The sequence below is a fragment of the Salmo trutta genome, unplaced genomic scaffold (assembly GCF_901001165.1).
Source record: "Salmo trutta unplaced genomic scaffold, fSalTru1.1, whole genome shotgun sequence".
Taxonomy (NCBI): domain Eukaryota; kingdom Metazoa; phylum Chordata; class Actinopteri; order Salmoniformes; family Salmonidae; genus Salmo; species Salmo trutta.
In genome coordinates, this window is record NW_021822846.1 from 86,715 (window position 1) to 110,975 (window position 24,261).

The window sequence follows — 24,261 nt, forward strand, 5'->3', positions numbered from 1 at the left end:
CCCCAAAGCATAATGTTTCCACCTCCATGTTTGACGGTGGAGATGGTGTTCTTGGGGTCATAGGCAGCATTCCTCCTCCTCCAAACACGGCGAGTTGAGTTGATGTCAAAGAGCTCCATTTTGGTCTCATCTGACCACAACACTTTCACCAGTTGTCCTCTGAGTCATTCAGATGTTCATTGGCAAACTTCAGACGGGCATGTATATGTATTCTTGAGCAGGGGGACCTTGCGGGCGCTGCAGGATTTCAGTCCTTCACGGCGTAGTGTGTTACCAATTGTTTTCTTGGTGACTATGGTCCCAGCTGCCTTGAGATCATTGACAAGATCCTCCCGTGTAGTTCTGGGCTGATTCCTCACCGTTCTCATGATCATTGCAACTCCACGAGGTGAGATCTTGCATGGAGCACCAGGCCGAGGGATATTGACAGTTATTTAGTGTTTCTTCCATTTGCGAATAATCGCACCAAATGTTGTCACCTTCTCACCAAGCTGCTTGGTGATGGTCTTGTAGCCCATTCCAGCCTTGTGTAGGTCTACAATCTTGTCCCTGACATCCTTGGAGAGCTCTTTGGTCTTGGCCATGGTGGAGAGTTTGGAATCTGATTGATTGATTGCTTCTGTGGACAGATGTCTTTTATACAGGTAACAAGCTGAGATTAGGAGCACTCCCTTTAAGAGTGTGCTCCTAATCTCAGCTCGTTACCTTTATAAAAGACACCTGGGAGCCAGAAATCTTTCTGATTGAGAGGGGGTCAAATACTTATTTCCCTCATTAAAATGCAAATGAAGTTATAACATTTCTGACATGCGTTTTTCTGGATATTTTTGTTGTTATTCTGTCTCTCACTGTTCAAATAAACCTACCATTAAAATTATAGACGGATCCTTTCTTTGTCAGTGGACAAACGTACAAGATCAGCAGGGGATCAAATACCTTTCCCCCCCACTGTATATTCCATATCATGGAGCTCTGTACAATGTCATTGGCATATTTTTTGCATACGCAGATAACCCATAAAATTTAAGAAATGTAGTAAGTAACAAATTAACTCACATTCCAAAACATCCCTTCTCTAACAGCTGTACATCTGGCCCAGGACACAATTCAATCCCCACTTCATGTGGTAATATATCCACTCTACCCACTCCATTTCTATGGTCTGATCATTTCTATGGTAACCTGCGCTTTGACTTCTAACCCCTTAAACCCTGACCCCTGGCTGACCTCGGCTGGAAGCCTGTTATTGGCTGGTCAGTGCCTCTTGGCCCGCTGAGCACTCTGGGTACATGAGGCGCAGCAGGCAGTCTTGTAGTAGGAGTAGACACACAGTCTGGCCTGAACCACCATCACACAGTTATGACGCCGGTCCCTGCAGTTCTCATCTACAGAGAGAGTAGAGCAGAGGAGAGGGGGTGAGGGAAGAGTGGAGGGGAGGAGGAGAGGGGGAGAGGGAAGAGTGGAGGGGAGGAGGAGAGGGGGAGAGGGGGAGAGGGAAAAGTGGAGGGGAGGAGGAGAGGGTGAGAGGGAAGAGTGGAGGGGAGGAGGAGAGGGGGAGAGGGGGAGAGGGAAAAGTGGAGGGGAGGAGGAGAGGGTGAGAGGGAAGAGTGGAGGGGAGGAGGAAGAGTGGGAGAGGGAAGATGAGGAGAGGAGAAGGGAAAGGGAAGGAGAGGGAGAAAGAAAGTAAGGGTTAGATTTCAAATCTCACAAGCAACACACACTCACACATACTGTACAGTGCCTTCATAAAGTATTCACACCCCTTGACTTTTTCCACATTTTGTTGTTACAGCCTGAATTTAAAATGGATTAAATTGAGATTTTGAGTCACTAATCTACACACAATACCCCATAATGTCAAAGTGGAATTATGTTTTTAGAATGTTTACAAATCAATAAAAAATGAAAAGCTGAAATGTCTTGAGTCAATAAGTAGTCAACCTTTTTTATGGCAAGCCTAAATAAGTTCAGGAGTAAAAATGTGCTTAACTTGTCACATAATATGTTGCATGGACTCACTCTGTGTGCAATAATAGTGTTTAACATGATTTTTAAATGACTACCTCATCTCTGTACACTACACATACATTTATCTGTAAGGTCCCTCAGTCGAGCAGTGAATTTCAAGCACAGATTTAACCACAAAGGCCAGGGAGGTTTCCCAATGGTTCGCAAAGAAGGGCACCGATTGGTAGATGGGTAAAAAAATCAAGCAGACTTGAATATCCCTTTGAGCATGGTGAAGTTATTAATTACACTTTGGATGGTGTATCAATACACCCAGTCACTACAAAGATACAGGTGTCCTTCCTAACTCAGTTGCTGGAGAGGAAGGGAATCACTCAGGGATTTCACCATGATGCCAATTGTGATGTTAAAACAGTTTAACGGCTGTGATAGGAGAAAACTGAGGATGGAGCAACAACATAATAATTACTCCAGAATACTAACCTAAATGTGAAAAGAAGGAAGCCTGTACAGAAAGAAAAAATATACATTCTGTTTACAATAAGGCACAAAAGTAATACTGCAAAAAATGTGGCAAAGATATGTTTTGGGAAAATTCAACACAACACATAATTGAGTACCACTCTCCATATATTCAATCATGGTGGTGGCTGCATCATGTTATGGGTATGCTTGTCATCGGCAAGGCCTCGGGAGTTTTTTAGGATAAAAATAAACGAAATAGAGCTAAGCACAGGCAAAATCTTAAAGAAAAACCTGGATCAGTCTGCTTTCCCACCAGACACTAGGAGATGAATTCAGGACAAATATATACCTTTCAAGGCAAAATATACACTGGAGTTGCTTACCAAGACGATACTGAATGTTCCTGAATGGCCTAGTTACAGTTTTGACTTAAATCGTCTTGAAAATCTATGGCAAGACTTGAAAATGGCTGTCTAGCAATGATCAACAACCAACTTGAAAGAGCTTGAATAATTGTTTTAAGAATAATGGGCAAATATTGTACAATCCAGTTGTGCAAAGCTCTTAGAGACTTACCCAGAAACACTCACAGCTCTTAGAGACTTACCCAGAAAGACTCACAGCTGTAATCACTGCCAAAGGTGATTCTAACATGTATTGACTCAGGGGGTTGAATACTTATCTAATCAATATATATTAGTGTTTTATTTTCCATATATACAATTATTATTGTTTATTTTTTGCAGTGACATTACAGCGTATTTTGTGTAGATCATTGATAAAAAATGACAATGAAGTCCATTTTAATTCCACTTTGTAACACAACATGTGGAAAAAGTATTTTCTGAAGGCACTGTAAACATACAGTACGTATACACACACACACACACACACACACACACACACACACACACACACCTGCGACCTGTGGACTGCAGGGTATGGTATTGCAGAGCTGCTCCTGGTCAGGTTTGTCTGTAAGGGAGCATTCTGGGCTGTGCTGTTTGTCAGGTGTGAGACACCGTACTTCTCTGACCTGTAACCCCTTACCGCAGGAACGAGAGCACTGAGGGAGAGAGATAGAAGAGGAAAAAGAGAGAGGAGGATGATCAACATCTTTCTCGTGATCAACAACCAACTGCAATTCAAGGTCGTAATTATGTTCTCTCTCCTCCTCTCCTCTCCTCCCTCTCTCCTTTCCTCCCTCTCTCCTCTTTCTCTCCTCTCCTCCTTCTCTCCTCTCCTCTCCTCCTTCTCTCCTCTCCTCCTTCTCTCCTCTCCTCCCTCTCTCCTCTTTCTCTCCTCTCCTCCCTTTCGCCTCTCCTCCCTTTCGCCTCTCCTTCCTCTCTCCTCTCCTCCCTCTCTCCTCCCTTTCTCCTCTCCTCTCCTCTCCTCCCTCTCTCCTCTTTCTCTCCTCTCCTCCTTCTCTCCTCTCCTCCCTCTCTCCTCCTTCTCTCCTCTCCTCCCTCTCTCCTCTTTCTCTCCTCTCCTCCTTCTCTCCTCTCCTCCCTTTCGCCTCTCCTCCCTCTCTCCTCTCCTCCCTCTCTCCTCCCTTTCTCCTCTCCTTCTCTCCTCTCTCTCCTCCTTCTCTCCTCTCCTCCCTCTCTCCTCTTTCTCTCCTCTCCTTCTCTCCTCTCCTCCCTTTCGCCTCTCCTCCCTCTCTCCTCTCCTCTCCTCCTCTCCTCTCCTCCCTCTCTCACCGCGCTCCACTCCGTAGTAAACCACTGAGGCTGACATGCTTCCATCGCACACGTCTGCACCGAGGGAGGCTTTTCCAGCTCGGCACACTGGCTGATCGGTGCCACTTTGAAATCTGTCCCCATCTTCTCCACACAGATGATGTCCCTTCGCTGAGTTCCATTTCCACATGGAGCGCTACACTGGAGGAGGGAAGAGAGGGAGGAGGGCGAGAAAAGAAGCGAGGAGTGAGAGGGAAGAGAGGCAGGAGAGGACAAAAGATGAGAGGGAAGAGAGGGGGAAAACGTTACATTTTCTTCCTATTCATCTGCTATTAAAGTACTATGCATTTCTTTTTTATATGTAAATATTTATCCATCCAGTCCAGTAAATCATTGTTGAATTGAAGTGGCTGATTATATTGGTAACAGTATTGATCGATGACTGCCACACCCCCTGCTCCTCTTACCTGACCCCAGGGGCTACTGTACCACATGTAGGTGGGAGCACACGGACCCCCGTTACACGCCTTCATGTCCGCCGGTTTGTCCCCCAAACACTCTCCTCCCTCTCTCCCTCCACGGGTCAGACACAACACCTCTCTCCTCTGAACCCCTGGACCACACGGGGCTGAACACTGAGAGAGAGAGATGGGGGTATTAGAGAAGTTAGTGCATTGATGTATGTGTGTGTGTGTGTGTGTGTGGGTGTAGTACTCACAGTGTTGGACCAGCCAGTGAAGTACCAGTTGGTTACACAGGGCCCCATGTGACAGTCCTCACTTCCTTGTGGGCGGAGCCTGGAGTTACACTCCTTGTCATTCACCACGCTGCCATGGTCACTGACACAGCGGACATTACGAGTTCTCTTCCCCATGCCACAGTCCACTGAGCACTGTTGAGTTCAAATGAGAATGTTAGGAAAACCTACAGTAGAACAAAGACATTAGACAACAGGATGGATCACAGCCTATAGACGTCAACACACATTCTCATAAAATGTCAAACTAAACACACATACACCATTCCCCAGTGTGAATATTAACATACCCCCCTGCCACTTTCTATACTCACAGAGCTCCAGTCGGTGCCTATCTCCCAGTGTGAATATTAACATACCCCCCTGCCACTTTCTATACTCACAGAGCTCCAGTCGGTGCCTATCTCCCAGTGTGAATATTAACATACCCCCCTGCCACTTTCTATACTCACAGAGCTCCAGTCGGTGCCTATCTCCCAGTGTGAATATTAACATACCCCCCTGCCACTTTCTATACTCACAGAGCTCCAGTCGGTGCCTATCTCCCAGTGTGAATATTAACATACCACCCTGCCACTTTCTATACTCACAGAGCTCCAGTCGGTGCCTATCTCCCAGTGTGAATATTAACATACCCCCCTGCCACTTTCTATACTCACAGAGCTCCAGTCGGTGCCTATCTCCCAGTGTGAATATTAACATACCCCCCTGCCACTTTCTATACTCACAGAGCTCCAGTCGGTGCCTATCTCCCAGTGTGAATATTAACATACCCCCCTGCCACTTTCTATACTCACAGAGCTCCAGTCGGTGCCTATCTCCCAGTGTGAATATTAACATACCCCCCTGCCACTTTCTATACTCACAGAGCTCCAGTCGGTGCCTATCTCCCAGTGTGAATATTAACATACCACCCTGCCACTTTCTATACTCACAGAGCTCCAGTCGGTGCCTATCTCCCAGTGTGAATATTAACATACCCCCCTGCCACTTTCTATACTCACAGAGCTCCAGTCGGTGCCTATCTCCCAGTGTGAATATTAACATACCCCCCTGCCACTTTCTATACTCACAGAGCTCCAGTCGGTGCCTATCTCCCAGTGTGAATAGTAACATACCCCCCTGCCACTTTCTATACTCACAGAGCTCCAGTCGGTGCCTATCTCCCAGTGTGAATATTAACATACCACCCTTCCACTTTCTATACTCACAGAGCTCCAGTCGGTGCCTATCTCCCAGTGTGAATATTAACATACCCCCCTGCCACTTTCTATACTCACAGAGCTCCAGTCGGTGCCTATCTCCCAGTGTGAATATTAACATACCCCCCTGCCACTTTCTATACTCACAGAGCTCCAGTCGGTGCCTATCTCCCAGTGTGAATATTAACATACCCCCCTGCCACTTTCTATACTCACAGAGCTCCAGTCGGTGCCTATCTCCCAGTGTGAGCAGAGTCGTAGCTGGCAGGACTGGGTGAGGTCAGGTGGGGTTAGGTTGGAGCAGCGTTGTGGTTGAACCATGGTGGAACGGTTCCCAAAGCTCTGTCTGCACTGAAGCTGTCTCTGCTGTACTCCCATACCACAAGACACACTGCACTCTGACCATGAGCTGGCCTCGAAGCTACACATATACACAGACACACACACACAGACAGAGAGAAACACACAGAGAGACAAACACAGAGACACACACAGAGAGACACACACAGAGAGACACACACAGAGAGACACAGACACACACAGAGAAACACAGAGAAACACACAGAGAGACACACACAGAGACACACACAGAGAGACACACACAGAGAAACACAGACACACACAGAGAAACACACAGAGAGACACACACAGAGACACACACAGAGAGACACACACAGAGAAACACACAGAGAGACACACACAGAGACACACACAGAGGCACACACAGAGAAACACACAGAGAGACACACACAGAGACACACACAGAGAGACACACAGAGAGACACACACAGAGAGACACACACAGAGAGACACACACAGAGAAACACACAGAGAGACACACACAGAGAGACACACACAGAGACACACACAGAGACACACACAGAGACACACACAGAGAGACACACACAGAGACACACACAGAGACACACACAGACACACACAGACACACACACGCAGAGGATAGAGAGATGAGGAGACCGTTAATACATATATACACTATACACTATGATTATTGCATATGGCTGTTCATAGATCCACACACTCACAATGCTGGGCAGGGGTGCGTGTTGCAGGGCTCCTCCTCAGGGGAGGGTCTTGCTGCTGAGTCACACTTCCTGTCTGGGACTTCCTCGTCACTATGGCGGTTAATACACAGGATCGCCCTGTACTGGGACCCTGAAACACATCATCCTCATCACCACCACCACCACCATCATCATCACTACCATCACTACCATCACCATCACTACCATCACCATCACTACCATCACCACCATCACTCACCATCACCATCACTACCATCACCATCACTACCATCACCCAACATCACTACCATCACTACCATCACCATCACTACCATCACTACCATCACTACCATCACTACCATCACTCACCATCAACATCACTACCATCACCATCACTACCATCACCATCACTACCATCACCATCACTACCATCACTACCATCACCATCACCATCAGTACCCTGTAATGCAGGGTTCCTCGACTGGGGGCCCAGGGGCCAAATTTGGCCTGTGGCTGATTTTCTGAGCCCACCCCCCATTTTTATTTTATTGTTGGACATAAAAGACTGTAAAAACACCAGAAAGACAGCTCCAATTGATTTCCATTTTTGAAATCTGTTCCAAAAGTATTCCTACACATAATAGAGAGATACTGTATATGTGATTGTATACAAATATAAGCAGGGTTTGAAATTATGATGTTTTAGGCAAATATTATATCTGCTGGGCTTCTTAAGGTCAATTATGTTCTGGCCCCCTGACCATCCGCTCAAGAAAATATCGTCCCGCAGCTAGTTGATGATCCCTGCTGTACTGGGAGCCTGGTGGGAAAGTTATAGGATGATCCCTGATGTACTGGGAGCCTGGTGGGAAGGTTATAGGATGAATCTAGTTGATGATCCCTGATGTACTGGGAGCCTGGTGGGAAGGTTATAGGATGAATCTAGTTGATGATCCCTGATGTACTGGGAGCCTGGTGGGAAAGTTATAGGATGATCCCTGATGTACTGGGAGCCTGGTGGGAAGGTTATAGGATGAATCTAGTTGATGATCCCTGATGTACTGGGAGCCTGGTGGGAAGGTTATAGGATGAATCTAGTTGATGATCCCTGATGTACTGGGAGCCTGGTGGGAAAGTTATAGGATGAATCTAGTTGATGATCCCTGATGTACTGGGAGCCTGGTGGGAAAGTTATAGGATGAATCTAGTTGATGATCCCTGATGTACTGGGAGCCTGGTGGGAAGGTTATAGGATGAATCTAGTTGATGATCCCTGATGTACTGGGAGCCTGGTGGGAAAGTTATAGGATGAATCTAGTTGATGATCGCTGATGTACTGGGAGCCTGGTGGGAAAGTTATAGGATGAATCTAGTTGATGATCCCTGATGTACTGGGAGCCTGGTGGGAAGGTTATAGGATGAATCTAGTTGATGATCCCTGCTGTACTGGGAGCCTGGTGGGAAAGTTATAGGATGATCCCTGATGTACTGGGAGCCTGGTGGGAAGGTTATAGGATGAATCTAGTTGATGATCCCTGATGTACTGGGAGCCTGGTGGGAAAGTTATAGGATGAATCTAGTTGATGATCCCTGATGTACTGGGAGCCTGGTGGGAAGGTTATAGGATGAATCTAGTTGATGATCCCTGATGTACTGGGAGCCTGGTGGGAAAGTTATAGGATGAATCTAGTTGATGATCCCTGATGTACTGGGAGCCTGGTGGGAAGGTTATAGGATGAATCTAGTTGATGATCCCTGATGTACTGGGAGCCTGGTGGGAAAGTTATAGGATGAATCTAGTTGATGATCCCTGATGTACTGGGAGCCTGGTGGGAAAGTTATAGGATGAATCTAGTTGATGATCCCTGATGTACTGGGAGCCTGGTGGGAAAGTTATAGGATGAATCTAGTTGATGATCCCTGATGTACTGGGAGCCTGGTGGGAAAGTTATAGGATGATCCCTGATGTACTGGGAGCCTGGTGGGAAAGTTATAGGATGAATCTAGTTGATGATCCCTGATGTACTGAGAGCCTGGTGGGAAAGTTATAGGATGAATCTAGTTGATGATCCCTGATGTACTGGGAGCCTGGTGGGAAGGTTATAGGATGAATCTAGTTGATGATCCCTGATGTACTGGGAGCCTGGTGGGAAAGTTATAGGATGAATCTAGTTGATGATCCCTGATGTACTGGGAGCCTGGTGGGAAAGTTATAGGATGAATCTAGTTGATGATCCCTGATGTACTAGGAGCCTGGTGGGAAGGTTATAGGATGATCCCTGATGTACTAGGAGCCTGGTGGGAAGGTTATAGGATGAATCTAGTTGATGATCCCTGATGTACTAGGAGCCTGGTGGGAAGGTTATAGTATGAATCTAGTTGATGATCCCTGATGTACTAGGAGCCTGGTGGGAAGGTTATAGGATGAATCTAGTTGATGATCGCTGATGTACTGGGAGCCTGGTGGGAAAGTTATAGGATGAATCTAGTTGATGATCCCTGATGTACTAGGAGCCTGGTGGGAAGGTTATAGGATGATCCCTGATGTACTGGGAGCCTGGTGGGAAAGTTATAGGATGAATCTAGTTGATGATCCCTGATGTACTAGGAGCCTGGTGGGAAGGTTATAGGATGATCCCTGATGTACTAGGAGCCTGGTGGGAAGGTTATAGGATGAATCTAGTTGATGATCCCTGATGTACTAGGAGCCTGGTGGGAAGGTTATAGGATGAATCTAGTTGATGATCCCTGATGTACTAGGAGCCTGGTGGGAAGGTTATAGGATGAATCTAGTTGATGATCGCTGATGTACTGGGAGCCTGGTGGGAAAGTTATAGGATGAATCTAGTTGATGATCCCTGATGTACTAGGAGCCTGGTGGGAAGGTTATAGGATGATCCCTGATGTACTGGGAGCCTGGTGGGAAAGTTATAGGATGAATCTAGTTGATGATCCCTGATGTACTGGGAGCCTGGTGGGAAAGTTATAGGATGAATCTAGTTGATGATCCCTGATGTACTAGGAGCCTGGTGGGAAGGTTATAGGATGATCCCTGATGTACTAGGAGCCTGGTGGGAAAGTTATAGGATGAATCTAGTTGATGATCCCTGATGTACTGGGAGCCTGGTGGGAAAGTTATAGGATGAATCTAGTTGATGATCCCTGCTGTACTGAGAGCCTGGTGGGAAAGTTATAGGATGCGTTCGAGCTGATCACTTTTGTCAAGTCATTGATGAGGTCACCGCCTTTCAAAGTGTGCTGCCTTATTGGGATAAAAATGGTCAGACTTGATACCTACATGTCAACTACATGACCTCTACAATCCCTATATGTCATCAAAGGTCATGAAGATTTGACTGCAGTGACTTCAATCTTCTGCAGTTGCTCCTTACCAGCAGCAGCCTGCAGTCATCTCCTGCATTGTGTGAGGCTCTATCGTCAACCAATCATTAGAGGGCTTTTGTTTTGACCCATGCGAACGGGACCAAAGACGTGACTGAAACAGGAAGCAACTTTGCCGCATTCAAAGTTGATCTATTATATTGACAAGATAGTCGAGTGACCGCTCTAACAATGGAAATACTGTCCTTAATGATTTGAAGGCAGGTGAGATCAGGTGGGACCATTCTAGCCAATGAGAGGACAGATATGCGTGTGAACAACAGGCACAACTAATGTGCATCCACTTATATTAGTACACTTGTAACAGCTTAAACATTATGAAACTTCTATTCTATTAAATAAGCCTCAATTAATTCAACACTCTCTCATAGACCTCCATACAAAAAGAGCTTATCTCACGTGGACAGATTTTGGGGAGAGTAAATTCCTTCCTCTCTGCAGGGATTCATATCTATACAGTGGATATGTACTAATGAATGTGATATTTGAGTCTCTCTCCCCCCAATTGATAGTACAATTTACACACATATATTTAGAGTTTGTGATTGTGTGATATGGGGATCGACATGACAAAGAAAAGCTTTTATAAACAATGAACCCTGCCGTGTTGCACTGAGCCTTGCTGTTCCCCTTTCTGCTGTAGCAGACGCACCTCCCTTGACCTCACTTCTCCACTTTCAGCTCCAGTTGGTTGCTTTAGTCTTACCACTCAAACGCACCCATAAACTGTCTCATTCTAACAGCTCCAAGGAAATCACTGTTTCAGTTCAACAGTGTTCCACTTCCCTTGAATAAGCACAAGGGGGAGATGTAACACAGCAAGCCCCTGTGTAGTATGATGAAGTTGTTGCCATTAGACACTGATCTAAGGCCAGTTTTGTGTTTTCCCTCCTTATGGTAAAGGTCAGGATTTGGGAGCACTTTGCTGAACCTAGAACTGTAGGAAAATTCTACACACAGCGAACTATGATTATAGGCACACACATGCACGTCCAAACACACACACATATACACATACATACCCACAGTCCAAGTATTTTTTAAACTCTGACCTTTGCCACAGGAAGCAGTACACTCAGTGAGCCCGCCCCTCCTCCATACGAAGGGTGACTGGGTGTCAAGGGGCAGGTCGGTACGAGGTGGGATTCGAGCATTCCGATTGGGTACCGAGCCTCGAGGGCGGGAGCTCTCAGCTGTCCATCTGTCTGCGGGAGAAGAGGAGGAGGAGGATGAAGAGGAGATGGGGGGAGGAGGGATAGGGTCTTCCACTGTTACAATGAGAGAACCTGAGAGCGAGAGAGAGAGATAGAGCGAGATACAGAGAGGCAGGGAGAAATGGAAGGAAGGGAACAAATAAAAACAGAGAGAGAGTGAATCACTTGTTAGAGCTGATGATGTAAAAATTATGTCATTTTTTGTTTCAGACACACCCTCTCACTTCTCTCAACCCTCTTGCTCCCCTTTCCCTAACCCCTCTCTCCCTCTTGCCAAACTTTCTCCCCCTCACCCCTAGCCTTCAATTCCCTCCCCCTGCTTCTTTCACCCTTCTTCACTCACTCCCCTTCTCTCAACCCTACCCCTATCACCCCTCCCCTCACCCCTGGCCACACCCACACATCTAAAGTACATCTAAAGTACACTCACTGTCTCCAATCTGGCTTGGATTAGTTCTATTTACTGTCAATTACATCTAGACAGATGATATATCATTCCTTAACATCAGACACATAATACATTTTTATTCATAAAGGACAGTAACAGAGAACAGAGCGTGACATCATCCCATGCTACTTCCTGGTCCTATTCCCTGACGATCTACTTCCTGGTCCTATTCCCTAACAATCGACTTCCTGGTCCTATTCCCTGACGATCGACTTCCTGGTCCTATTCCCTGACAATCTACTTCCTGGTCCTATTCCCTAACGATCGAGTTCCTGGTCCTATTCCCTGACGATCTACTTCCTGGTCCTATTCCCTAACGATCTGACCTGTCACTGTCACACAGCTTTATTCTGAACACCACGGGAAAATAACAGGGGGAAGAGGAGAAAAGAGGAATGTCAGACTCACTAGTGTCTCTCAGGGGTGCCCTCCCTCCATCCCTCGGTCGTTCCCTCTCTCGTTCTCTCTCTCGCGGCCTCTCCCTCTCTTCCGCTTTCTTTTCTGTTGGGATGTAGAATTCATAGTCGATCCCTGGATTCTGCCTATGGAAGATGATCTGGAGAACGACAGAGAGAGAGAGAGAGAGAGAGAGAGAGAGAGAGAGAGAGGAGTAAGAGGGAGAGAGAAACATATTTCAAAAGGGGTGCAATGTGAGGTAGAGATTCCAGGATTTGCCTATATGTAATCAGCATTACATGGGTCTGTGATGACAACATTTAATCTTCTATTTTCTGATCTTCATCAGGACAACATAGCCCTGTCTTCATGGTGATCTATATAAACTACAGGACAACGTAGCCCTGTCTTCATGATGATCTATATAAACTACAGGACAACGTAGCCCTGTCTTCATGGTGATCTATATAAACTACAGGACAACGTAGCCCTGTCTTCATGGTGATCTATATAAACTACAGGACAACGTAGCCCTGTCTTCAGGGTGATCTATATAAACTACAGGACAACATAGCCCTGTCTTCATGGTGATCTATATAAACTACAGGACAACATAGCCCTGTCTTCATGGTGATCTATATAAACTACAGGACAACATAGCCCTGTCTTCATGGTGATCTATATAAACTACAGGACAACATAGCCCTGTCTTCATGGTGATCTATATAAACTACAGGACAACATAGCCCTGTCTTCATGGTGATCTATATAAACTACAGGACAACGTAACCCTGTCTTCATGGTGATCTATATAAACTACAGGACAACGTAGCCCTGTCTTCATGGTGATCTATATAAACTACAGGACAACGTAGCCCTGTCTTCATGGTGATCAATATGAACTACAGGACAACGTAGCCCTGTCTTCATGGTGATCTATATAAACTACAGGACAACGTAGCCCTGTCTTCATGGTGATCTATATAAACTACAGGACAACGTAGCCCTGTCTTCATGGTGATCTATATAAACTACAGGACAACGTAGCCCTGTCTTCATGGTGATCTATATAAACTACAGGACAACGTAGCCCTGTCTTCATGGTGATCTATATAAACTACAGGACAACGTAGCCCTGTCTTCATGGTGATCTATATAAACTACAGGACAACGTAGCCCTGTCTTCATTGGTGATCTATATAAACTACAGGACAACGTAGCCCTGTTTCATGGGATCTATATAAACTACAGGACAACGTAGCCCTGTCTTCATGGGTGATCGATAAACTACAGGACAACGTACCCTGTCTTCATGGTGATCTATATAAACTACAGGACAACGTAGCCCTGTCTTCATGGTGATCTATATAAACTACAGGACAACGTAGCCCTGTCTTCATGGTGATCTATATAAAATACAGGACAACGTAGCCCTGTCTTCATGGTGATCTATATAAACTACAGGACAACGTAGCCCCTGTCTTCATGGTGATCTATATAAACTACAGGACAACGTAGCCCTGTCTTCATGGGGATCTATATAACTACAGGACACGTACCCTGTCTTCATGGTGATCTATATAAACTACAGGACAACGTAGCCCTGTCTTCATGGTGATCTATATAATCTACAGGACAACGTAGCCCTGTCTTCATGTGATCTATATAAACTACAGGACAACGTAGCCCCTGTCTTCATGGTGATCTATATAAACTAAAGGACAACGTAGCCCTGTCTTCATGGTGATCTATATAAACCTACAGGACAACGTAGCGACATAGCCCTGTCTTCATGGTGATCTATATAAACTACAGGACAACGTAGCCCTGTCTTCATGGTGATCTATATAACTACAGGACAACGTAGCCCTGTCTTCATGGTGATCTATATAAACTACAGGACAAACATAGCCCTGTCTTCATGGTGATCTATATAAACTACAGGACAACATAGCCCTGTCTTCATGGTGATCTATATAAACTACAGGACAACATAGCCCTGTCTTCATGGTGATTCTATATAACTACAGGACAACCTAGCCCTGTCTTCATGGTGATCTATATAAACTACAGGACAACGTAACCCTGTCTTCATGGTGATCTATATAAACTACAGGACAACGTAGCCCTGTCTTCATGGTGATCTATATAAACTACAGGACAACGTAGCCCTGTCTTCATGGTGATCAATATGAACTACAGGACAACGTAGCCCTGTCTTCATGGTGATCTATATAAACTACAGGACAACGTAGCCCTGTCTTCATGGTGATCTATATAAACTACAGGACAACGTAGCCCTGTCTTCATGGTGATCTATATAACTACAGGACAACGTAGCCCTGTCCTTCATGGTGATCTATATAAACTACAGGACAACGTAGCCCTGTCTTCATGGTGATCTATATAAACTACAGGACAACGTAGCCCTGTCTTCATGGTGATCTATATAAACTACAGGACAACGTAGCCCTGTCTTCATGGTGATCTATATAAACTACAGGACAACGTAGCCCTGTTTTCATGGGGATCTATATAAACTACAGGACAACGTAGCCCTGTCTTCATGGTGATCTATATAAACTACAGGACAACGTAGCCCTGTCTTCATGGTGATCTATATAAACTACAGGACAACGTAGCCCTGTCTTCATGGTGATCTATATAAACTACAGGACAACGTAGCCCTGTCTTCATGGTGATCTATATAAATACAGGACAACGTAGCCCTGTCTTCATGGTGATCTATATAAACTACAGGACAACGTAGCCCTGTCTTCATGGTGATCTTATAATAAACTACAGGACAACGTAGCCCTGTCTTCATGGTGATCTATATAAACTACAGGACAACTTAGCCTGTCTTCATGGTGATCTATATAAACTACAGGACAACGTAGCCCTGTCTTCATGGTGATCTATATAATCTACAGGACAACGTAGCCCTGTCTTCATGGTGATCTATATAAACTACAGGACAACGTAGCCCTGTCTTCATGGTGATCTATATAAACTAAAGGACAACGTAGCCCTGTCTTCATGGTGATCTATATAAACTACAGGACAACGTAGCCCTGTCTTCATGGTGATCTATATAAACTACAGGACAACGTAGCCCTGTCTTCATGGTGATCTATATAAACTACAGGACAACGTAGCCCTGTCTTCATGGTGATCTATATAATCTACAGGACAACGTAGCCCTGTCTTCATGGTGATCTATATAAACTACAGGACAACGTAGCCCTGTCTTCATGGTGATCTATATAAACTAAAGGACAACGTAGCCCTGTCTTCATGGTGATCTATATAAACTACAGGACAACGTAGCCCTGTCTTCATGGTGATCTATATAAACTACAGGACAACGTAGCCGTCTTCATGGTGGATCTATATAAACTACAGACAACGTAGCCCTGTCCTTCATGGTGATCTATATAAACTACAGGACAACGTAGCCCTGTCTTCATGGTGATCTATATAAACTACAGGACAACGTAGCCCTGTCTTCATGGTGATCTATATAAACTACAGGACAACGTAGCCCTGTCTTCATGGTGATCTATATAAACTACAGGACAACGTAGCCCTGTCTTCATGGTGATCTATATAAACTACAGGACAACGTAGCCCTGTCTTCATGGTGATCTATATAAACTACAGGACAACGTAGCCCTGTCTTCATGGTGATCTATATAAACTACAGGACAACGTAGCCCTGTCTTCATGGTGATCTATATAAACTACAGGACAACGTAGCCCTGTCTTCATGGTGATCTATATAAACTACAGGACAACGTAGCCCTGTCTTCATGGTGATCTATATAAACTACAGGACAACGTAGCCCTGTCTTCATGTGATCTATATAAACTACAGGACAACGTAGCCCTGTCTTCATGGTGATCTATAAAACTACAGGACAACGTAGCCCTGTCTTCATGGTGATCTATATGAACTACAGGACAACGTAGCCCTGTCTTCATGGTGATCTATATAAACTACAGGACAACGTAGCCCTGTCTTCATGGTGATCTATATAAACTACAGGACAACGTAGCCCTGTCTTCATGGTGATCTATATAAACTACAGGACAACGTAGCCCTGTCTTCATGGTGATCTATATAAACTACAGGACAACGTAGCCCTGTCTTCATGGTGATCTATATAAACTACAGGACAACGTAGCCCTGTCTTCATGGTGATCTATATAAACTACAGGACAACGTAGCCCTGTCTCATGGTGATCTATATAAACTACAGGACAACGTAGCCCTGTCTTCATGGTGATCTATATAAACTACAGGACAACGTAGCCCTGTCTTCATGGTGATCTATATAAACTACAGGACAACGTAGCCCTGTCTTCATGGTGATCTATATAAACTACAGGACAACGTAGCCCTGTCTTCATGGTGATCTATATAAACTACAGGACAACGTAGCCCTGTCTTCATGGTGATCTATATAAACTACAGGACAACGTAGCCCTGTCTTCATGGTGATCTATATAAACTACAGGACAACGTAGCCCTGTCTTCATGGTGATCTATATACAGTACAACGTAGCCCTGTCTTCATGGTGATCTATATAAACTACAGGACAACGTAGCCCTGTCTTCATGGTGATCTATATAAACTACAGGACAACGTAGCCCTGTCTTCATGGTGATCTATATAAACTACAGGACAACGTAGCCCTGTCTTCATGGTGATCTATATAACTACAGGACAACGTAGCCCTGTCTTCATGGTGATCTATATAAACTACAGGACAACGTAGCCCTGTCTTCATGTGATCTATATAAACTACAGGACAACGTAGCCCTGTCTTCATGGTGATCTATATAACTACAGGACAACGTAGCCCTGTCTTCATGGTGATCTATATAACTACAGGACAACGTAGCCCTGTCTTCATGGTGATTTTTATAAACTACAGGACAACGTAGCCCTGTCTTCATGGTGATCTATATAAACTACAGGACAAACGTAGCCCTGTCTTCATGGTGATCTATATAAACTACAGGACAACGTAGCCCTGTCTTCATGGTGATCTATATAAACTACAGGACAACGTAGCCCTGTCTTCATGGTGATCTATATAAACTACAGGACAACGTAGCCCTGTCTTCATGGTGATCTATATAACTACAGGACAACGTAGCCCTGTCTTCATGGTGATCTATATAAACTACAGGACAACGTAGCCCTGTCTTCATGGTGATCTATATAAACTACAGGACAACGTAGCCCTGTCTTCATGGTGATCTATATAACTACAATACAGGACAACGTAGCCCTGTCTTCATGGTGATCTATATATAACTACAGGACAACGTAGCCCTGTCTTCATGGTGATCTAATATAAACTACAGGACAACGTAGCCCTGTCTTCATGGTGATCTATATAAACTACAGGACAACGTAGCCCTGTCTTCATGGTGATCTATATAAACTACAGGACAACGTAGCCCTGTCTTCATGGTGATCTATATAAACTACAGGAACAACGTAGCCCTGTCTTCATGGTGACTATATAAACTACAGGACAACGTAGCCCTGTCTTCATGGTGATCTATATAAACTACAGGACAACGTAGCCCTGTCTTCATGGTGATCTATATAAACTACAGGACAACGTAGCCCTGTCTTTATGGTGATCTATATGAAGACAGGACAACGTAGCCCTGTCTTCATGGTGATCTATATAAACTACAGGACAACGTAGCCCTGTCTTCATGGTGATCTATATAAACTACAGGACAAACGTAGCCCTGGTCTCATGGTGATCTATATAACTACAGGACAACGTAGCCCGTCTTCATGGTGATCTATATAAACTACCAGGACAACGTAGCCCTGTGCTTCATGTTGATCTATATAAACTGACAGGACAAGCGTAGCCCTGTCTTCATGGTGATCTATATAAACTACAGGACAACGTAGCCTGTCTCATGGTGATCTATATAGAACTACAGGACAACGTAGCCCTGTCTTCATGGTGATCTATATAAACCAATACAGGACAACGTAGCCCGGTCTTCATGGTGATCTATATAAACTACAGGACAACGTACCCTGTCATTCATGGTGGAGCTATATAACTACAGGACAGACGTAGCCCTGTCTTCATGGTGATCTATATAAACTACAGGAACGTAGCCCTGTCTTCATGGTGATTTTATAAACTACAGGACAACGTAGCCCTGTCTTCATGGTGATCTATATAAACTACAGGACAACGTAGCCCTGTCTTCATGGTGATCTATATAAACTACAGGACAACGTAGCCCTGTCTTCATGGTGATCTATATAAACTACAGGACAACGTAGCCCTGTCTTCATGGTGATCTATATAAACTACAGGACAACGTAGCCCTGTCTTCATGGTGATCTATATAAACTACAGGACAACGTAGCCCTGTCTTCATGGTGATCTATATAAACTACAGGACAACGTAGCCCTGTCTTCATGGTGATCTATATAAACTACAGGACAACAAAGCGCTGTCTTCATGGTGATCTATATAAACTACAGGACAACATAGCCCTGTCTTCATGGTGATCTATATAAACTACAGGACAACGTAGCCCTGTCTTCATGGTGATCTATATAAACTACAGGACAACGTAGCCCTGTCTTCATGGTGATCTATATAAACTACAGGACAACGTAACCCTGTCTTCATGGTGATCTATATAAACTACAGACAACGTAGCCCTGTCTTCATGGTGTCTATATAAACTACAGGACAAACGTAGCCCTGTCTTCATGGTGATCTATATAAACTACAGGACAACGTAGCCCTGTCTTCATGGTGATCTATATAAACTACAGGACAACGTAGCCCTGTCTTCATGGTGATCTATATAAACTACAGGACAACGTAGCCCTGTCTTCATGGGTGATCTATATAAACTACAGGACAACGTAGCCCTGTCTTCATGGTGATCTATTATAAACTACAGGACAAACGTAGCCCTGTCTTCATGGTGATCTATATAAACTACAGGACAACGTAGCCCTGTCTTCATGGTGATCTATATAAACTACAGGACAACGTAGCCCTGTCTTCATGGTGATCTATATAACTACAGGACAACGTAGCCCTGTCTTGCATGGTGATCTATATAAACTACAGGACAACGTAGCCCTGTCTTCATGGTGATCTATATAAACTACAGGACAACGTAGCCCTGTCTTCATGGTGATCTATATAAACTACAGGACAACGTAGCCGCTGTCTTCATGGTGATCTATATAAACTACAGGACAACGTAGCCCTGTTCATTCATGGTGATCTATATAAACTACAGGACACGTAGCCCTGTCTTCATGGTGATCTATATAAACTACAGGACAACATAGCCCTGTCTTCATGGTGATCTATATAAACTACAGGACAACATAGCCCTGTCTTCATGGTGATCTATATAAACTACAGGACAACGTAGCCCTGTCTTCATGGTGAATCTATATAAACTACAGGACAACGTAGCCCTGTCTTCATGGTGATCTATATAAACTACAGGACAAACGTAGCCCGGTCCTTCATGGTGATCTATATAAACGACAGGACAACGTAGCCCTGTCTTCATGGTGATCTATATAAACTACAGGACAACGTAGCCCTGTCTTCATGGGGATCTATATAAACTACAGGACAACGTAGCCCTGTCTTCATGGTGATCTATATAAACTACAGGACAACGTAGCCCTGTCTTCATGGTGATCTATATAAACTACAGGACAACGTAGCCCTGTCTTCATGGTGATCTATATAAACTACAGGACAACGTAGCCCTGTCTTCATGGTGATTTTTATAAACTACAGGACAACGTAGCCCTGTCTTCATGGTGATCTATATAAACTACAGGACAACGTAGCCCTGTCTTCATGGTGATCTATATAACTACAGGACAACATAGCCCTGTCTTCATGGTGATCTATATAAACTACAGGACACATAGCCCTGTCTTCATGGTGATCTATATAACTACAGGACAACATAGCCCTGTCTTCATGGTGATCTATATAAACTACAGGACAACGTAGCCTGTCTTCATGGTGATCTATATAACTACAGGACAACGTAGCCCTGTCTTCATGGTGATCTATATAAACTACAGACAACGTAGCCCTGTCTTCATGGTGATCTATATAAACTACAGGACAACGTAGCCCTGTCTTCATGGTGATCTATATAAACTACAGGACAACATAGCGCTGTCTTCATGGTGATTATATAAAATACAGACAACATAGCCCTGTCTTCATGGTGATCTATATAAACTACAGGACAACGTAGCCCTGTCTTCATGGTGATCTATATAAACTACAGGACAACGTAGCCCTGTCTTCATGGTGATCTATATAAACTACAGGACAACGTACCCTGTCTTCATGGTGATCTATATAACTACAGGACAACGTAGCCCTGTCTTCATGGTGATCTATATAAACTACAGGACAACGTAGCCCTGTCTTCATGGTGATATATAAACTACAGGACAACGTAGCCCTGTCTTCATGGTGATCTATATAAACTACAGGACAACGTAGCCCTGTCTTCATGGTGATCTATATAAACTACAGGACAACGTAGCCCTGTCTTCATGGTGATCTATATAAACTACAGGACAACGTAGCCCTGTCTTCATGGTGATCTATATAAACTACAGGACAACATAGCCCTGTCTTCATGGTGATCTATATAAACTACAGGACAACATAGCCCTGTCTTCATGGTGATCTATATAAACTACAGGACAACGTAGCCCTGTCTTCATGGTGATCTATATAAACTACAGGACAACATAGCCCTGTCTTCATGGTGATCTATATAAACTACAGGACAACGTAGCCCTGTCTTCATGGTGATCTATATAAACTACAGGACAACGTAGCCCTGTCTTCATGGTGATCTATATAAACTACAGGACAACATAGCGCTGTCTTCATGGTGATCTATATAAACTACAGGACAACATAGCCCTGTCTTCATGGTGATCTATATAAACTACAGGACAACGTAGCCCTGTCTTCATGGTGATCTATATAAACTACAGGACAACATAGCCCTGTCTTCATGGTGATCTATATAAACTACAGGACAACGTAGCCCTGTCTTCATGGTGATCTATATAAACTACAGGACAATGTAGCCCTGTCTTCATGGTGATCTATATAAACTACAGGACAACGTAGCCCTGTCTTCATGGTGATCTATATAAACTACAGGACAACATAGCCCTGTCTTCATGGTGATCTATATAAACTACAGGACAACTTAGCCCTGTCTTCATGGTGATCTATATAAACTACAGGACAACGTAGCCCTGTCTTCATGGTGATCTATATAAACTACAGGACAACATAGCCCTGTCTTCATGGTGATCTATATAAACTACAGGACAACATTGCCCTGTCTTCATGGTGATCTATATAAACTACAGGACAACGTAGCCCTGTCTTCATGGTGATCTATATAAACTACAGGACAACGTAGCCCTGTCTTCATGGTGATCTATATAAACTACAGGACAACGTAGCCCTGTCTTCATGGTGATCTATATAAACTACAGGACAACGTAGCCCTGTCTTCATGGTGATATATAAACTACAGGACAACGTAGCCCTGTCTTCATGGTGATCTATATAAACTACAGGACAACATAGCCCTGTCTTCATGGTGATCTATATAAACTACAGGACAACGTAGCCCTGTCTTCATGGTGATCTATATAAACTACAGGACAACGTAGCCCTGTCTTCATGGTGATCTATATAAACTACAGGACAACGTAGCCCTGTCTTCATGGTGATCTATATAAACTACAGGACAACATAGCCCTGTCTTCATGGTGATCTATATAAACTACAGGACAACGTAGCCCTGTCTTCATGGTGATCTATATAAACTACATGACAACGTAGCCCAGGGTCATTGAGACATCTATATGTAACACAGGAGCAGAGAGATATATCTTCTGATTTAATCAACAAAAGTGTGTGTGTGTGTGTGGGCAATGTGAGTGTGTGTATAAGTGTGTCCTACTCACATATAGAGTCAGTTGTGTGGTGGTGGGTCCTGGAGCTGTAAGGGTCTCTCCTCTGTCCTCCTGCCCATCAGAGAGAGCCCTGGGGCGGGTGTAGGTGAAGGTAGTCCCCCCTGCCTCGTAGACTCCTGGAGGATCCACCGCCCAGCGCCCATTCACTACTGATACACCTGTACCACTACGTAGGGCTGGGAGGAGGGGAGGGAGGGGAGAGATGGAGGAGGGGGGAGGGGATGAATAGAGAGAAAGGAGGAATGGTTGAGAGAAGGGGAGGAAAGGGGAGGACAAAGGGAGGGTTTGGTTTTCTTTTAAAGTCATGTTCAGTCTGCAAACCAGTCAATTCCTCTAAAAAGACACACACACAAACATAGTCTCAGACACACACACATTAGACACAAACATAGACTCAGACACACACACATTAGACACACACAGACACACACAAACATAGTCTCAGATACACACACATTAGACACACACAGACACACACAAACATAGTCTCAGGCACACACACATTAGACACACACAGACACACACAAACATAGTCTCAGACACACACACATTAGACACAAACACAGTCTCAGACACACACACATTAGACACACACAGACAAAGTCTCAGACACACACACATTAGACACAAACATAGTCTCAGACAAACACAGACACACACAAACATAGTCTCAGACACACACACATTAGACACAAACATAGTCTCAGACACACACACATTAGACACACACAGACACACACAAAGTCTCAGACACACACACATTAGACACACACATAGACTCAGACACACACACATTAGACACACACAGACACCGACATACCCATGAAGACACACACACACACACACACACACACACACACACACACACACACACAGAGAGAGAGTTTAGTCTCATTACCAGACAGCAGACAGTGGGCAGACAGACACACGGTGTCTCTGCTCTAGGCCTCTAAGGACTGTAACAATGGCAGCTTTATCTGAGGTTAGTCTGCCAGGCCAAAGAATTCACACCAGACTCCCAGGCCAACATAACAATGCCAGTCCAGCACACACACATTCACTGGCCAAATGACATTCTCAAATCTACATCTCTTCTCAGGCTCCAACGACTGGACTGGCATTGTTGTGTTTGCCTGGGAGTCTGCCTGGCAGGTGTGTGTGTTACCCAGGTAGTTGGAGCTGGCGTGTCTCTCTGTGATGTTGATGGCAGTAGCTCCTGGGGGGATGTCCAGGATTCTGTGGTAACCAAGGGGAACACTGGTGTTCTGGAAGCTCCCGCTCAGCTTCTGACAGGACAGGTCCCGCCCCCCACACTGACCACACCTGTCAATCACCAAGCCAGACCCCAACACCCCATCACAGCCCTCAGTCTGGGGGAGAGAGAGGGAGACAAGGGGGACATTGAGAAACAGGAGAGGAGGAAGGGGGGAGACAGGGAATGATAGAGAGATGGGAAATTGAGAGGAGGGTAGGGGTAGGGTAGAGGGAGGTAGAATGGAGGGAGAGAATGGAAGAGAGAAAGAGACACACAGAGGGAAAGGGAGGAGGTGGGAGACAGGGAGAATGGTTATTGTGCTGTTTCTGTTGTTGACATTTCATATCATCTGTTTATTTCATTGTTGTGTAACAAT

The 24,261-nt window shown here is 44.7% G+C and overlaps 1 protein-coding gene across 1 annotated transcript; it reads right to left on the bottom strand.

The window, feature by feature from the left end:
* Positions 1–993: 993 nt before the first annotated feature.
* LOC115185520 (thrombospondin type-1 domain-containing protein 4) lies at positions 994–24,000 on the bottom strand (the record flags this gene model as incomplete). The annotated part of the gene is given in 11 exon segments (XM_029745770.1): positions 994–1,385; positions 3,352–3,499; positions 4,134–4,313; positions 4,580–4,747; positions 4,831–5,004; positions 6,288–6,492; positions 7,118–7,247; positions 11,551–11,784; positions 12,569–12,716; positions 22,622–22,806; positions 23,796–24,000. Coding segments are annotated over 11 exon segments (1,908 nt in total), but the record flags the coding sequence as incomplete, so codon positions are not given.
* Between the last annotated feature and the right edge of the window lie 261 nt (positions 24,001–24,261).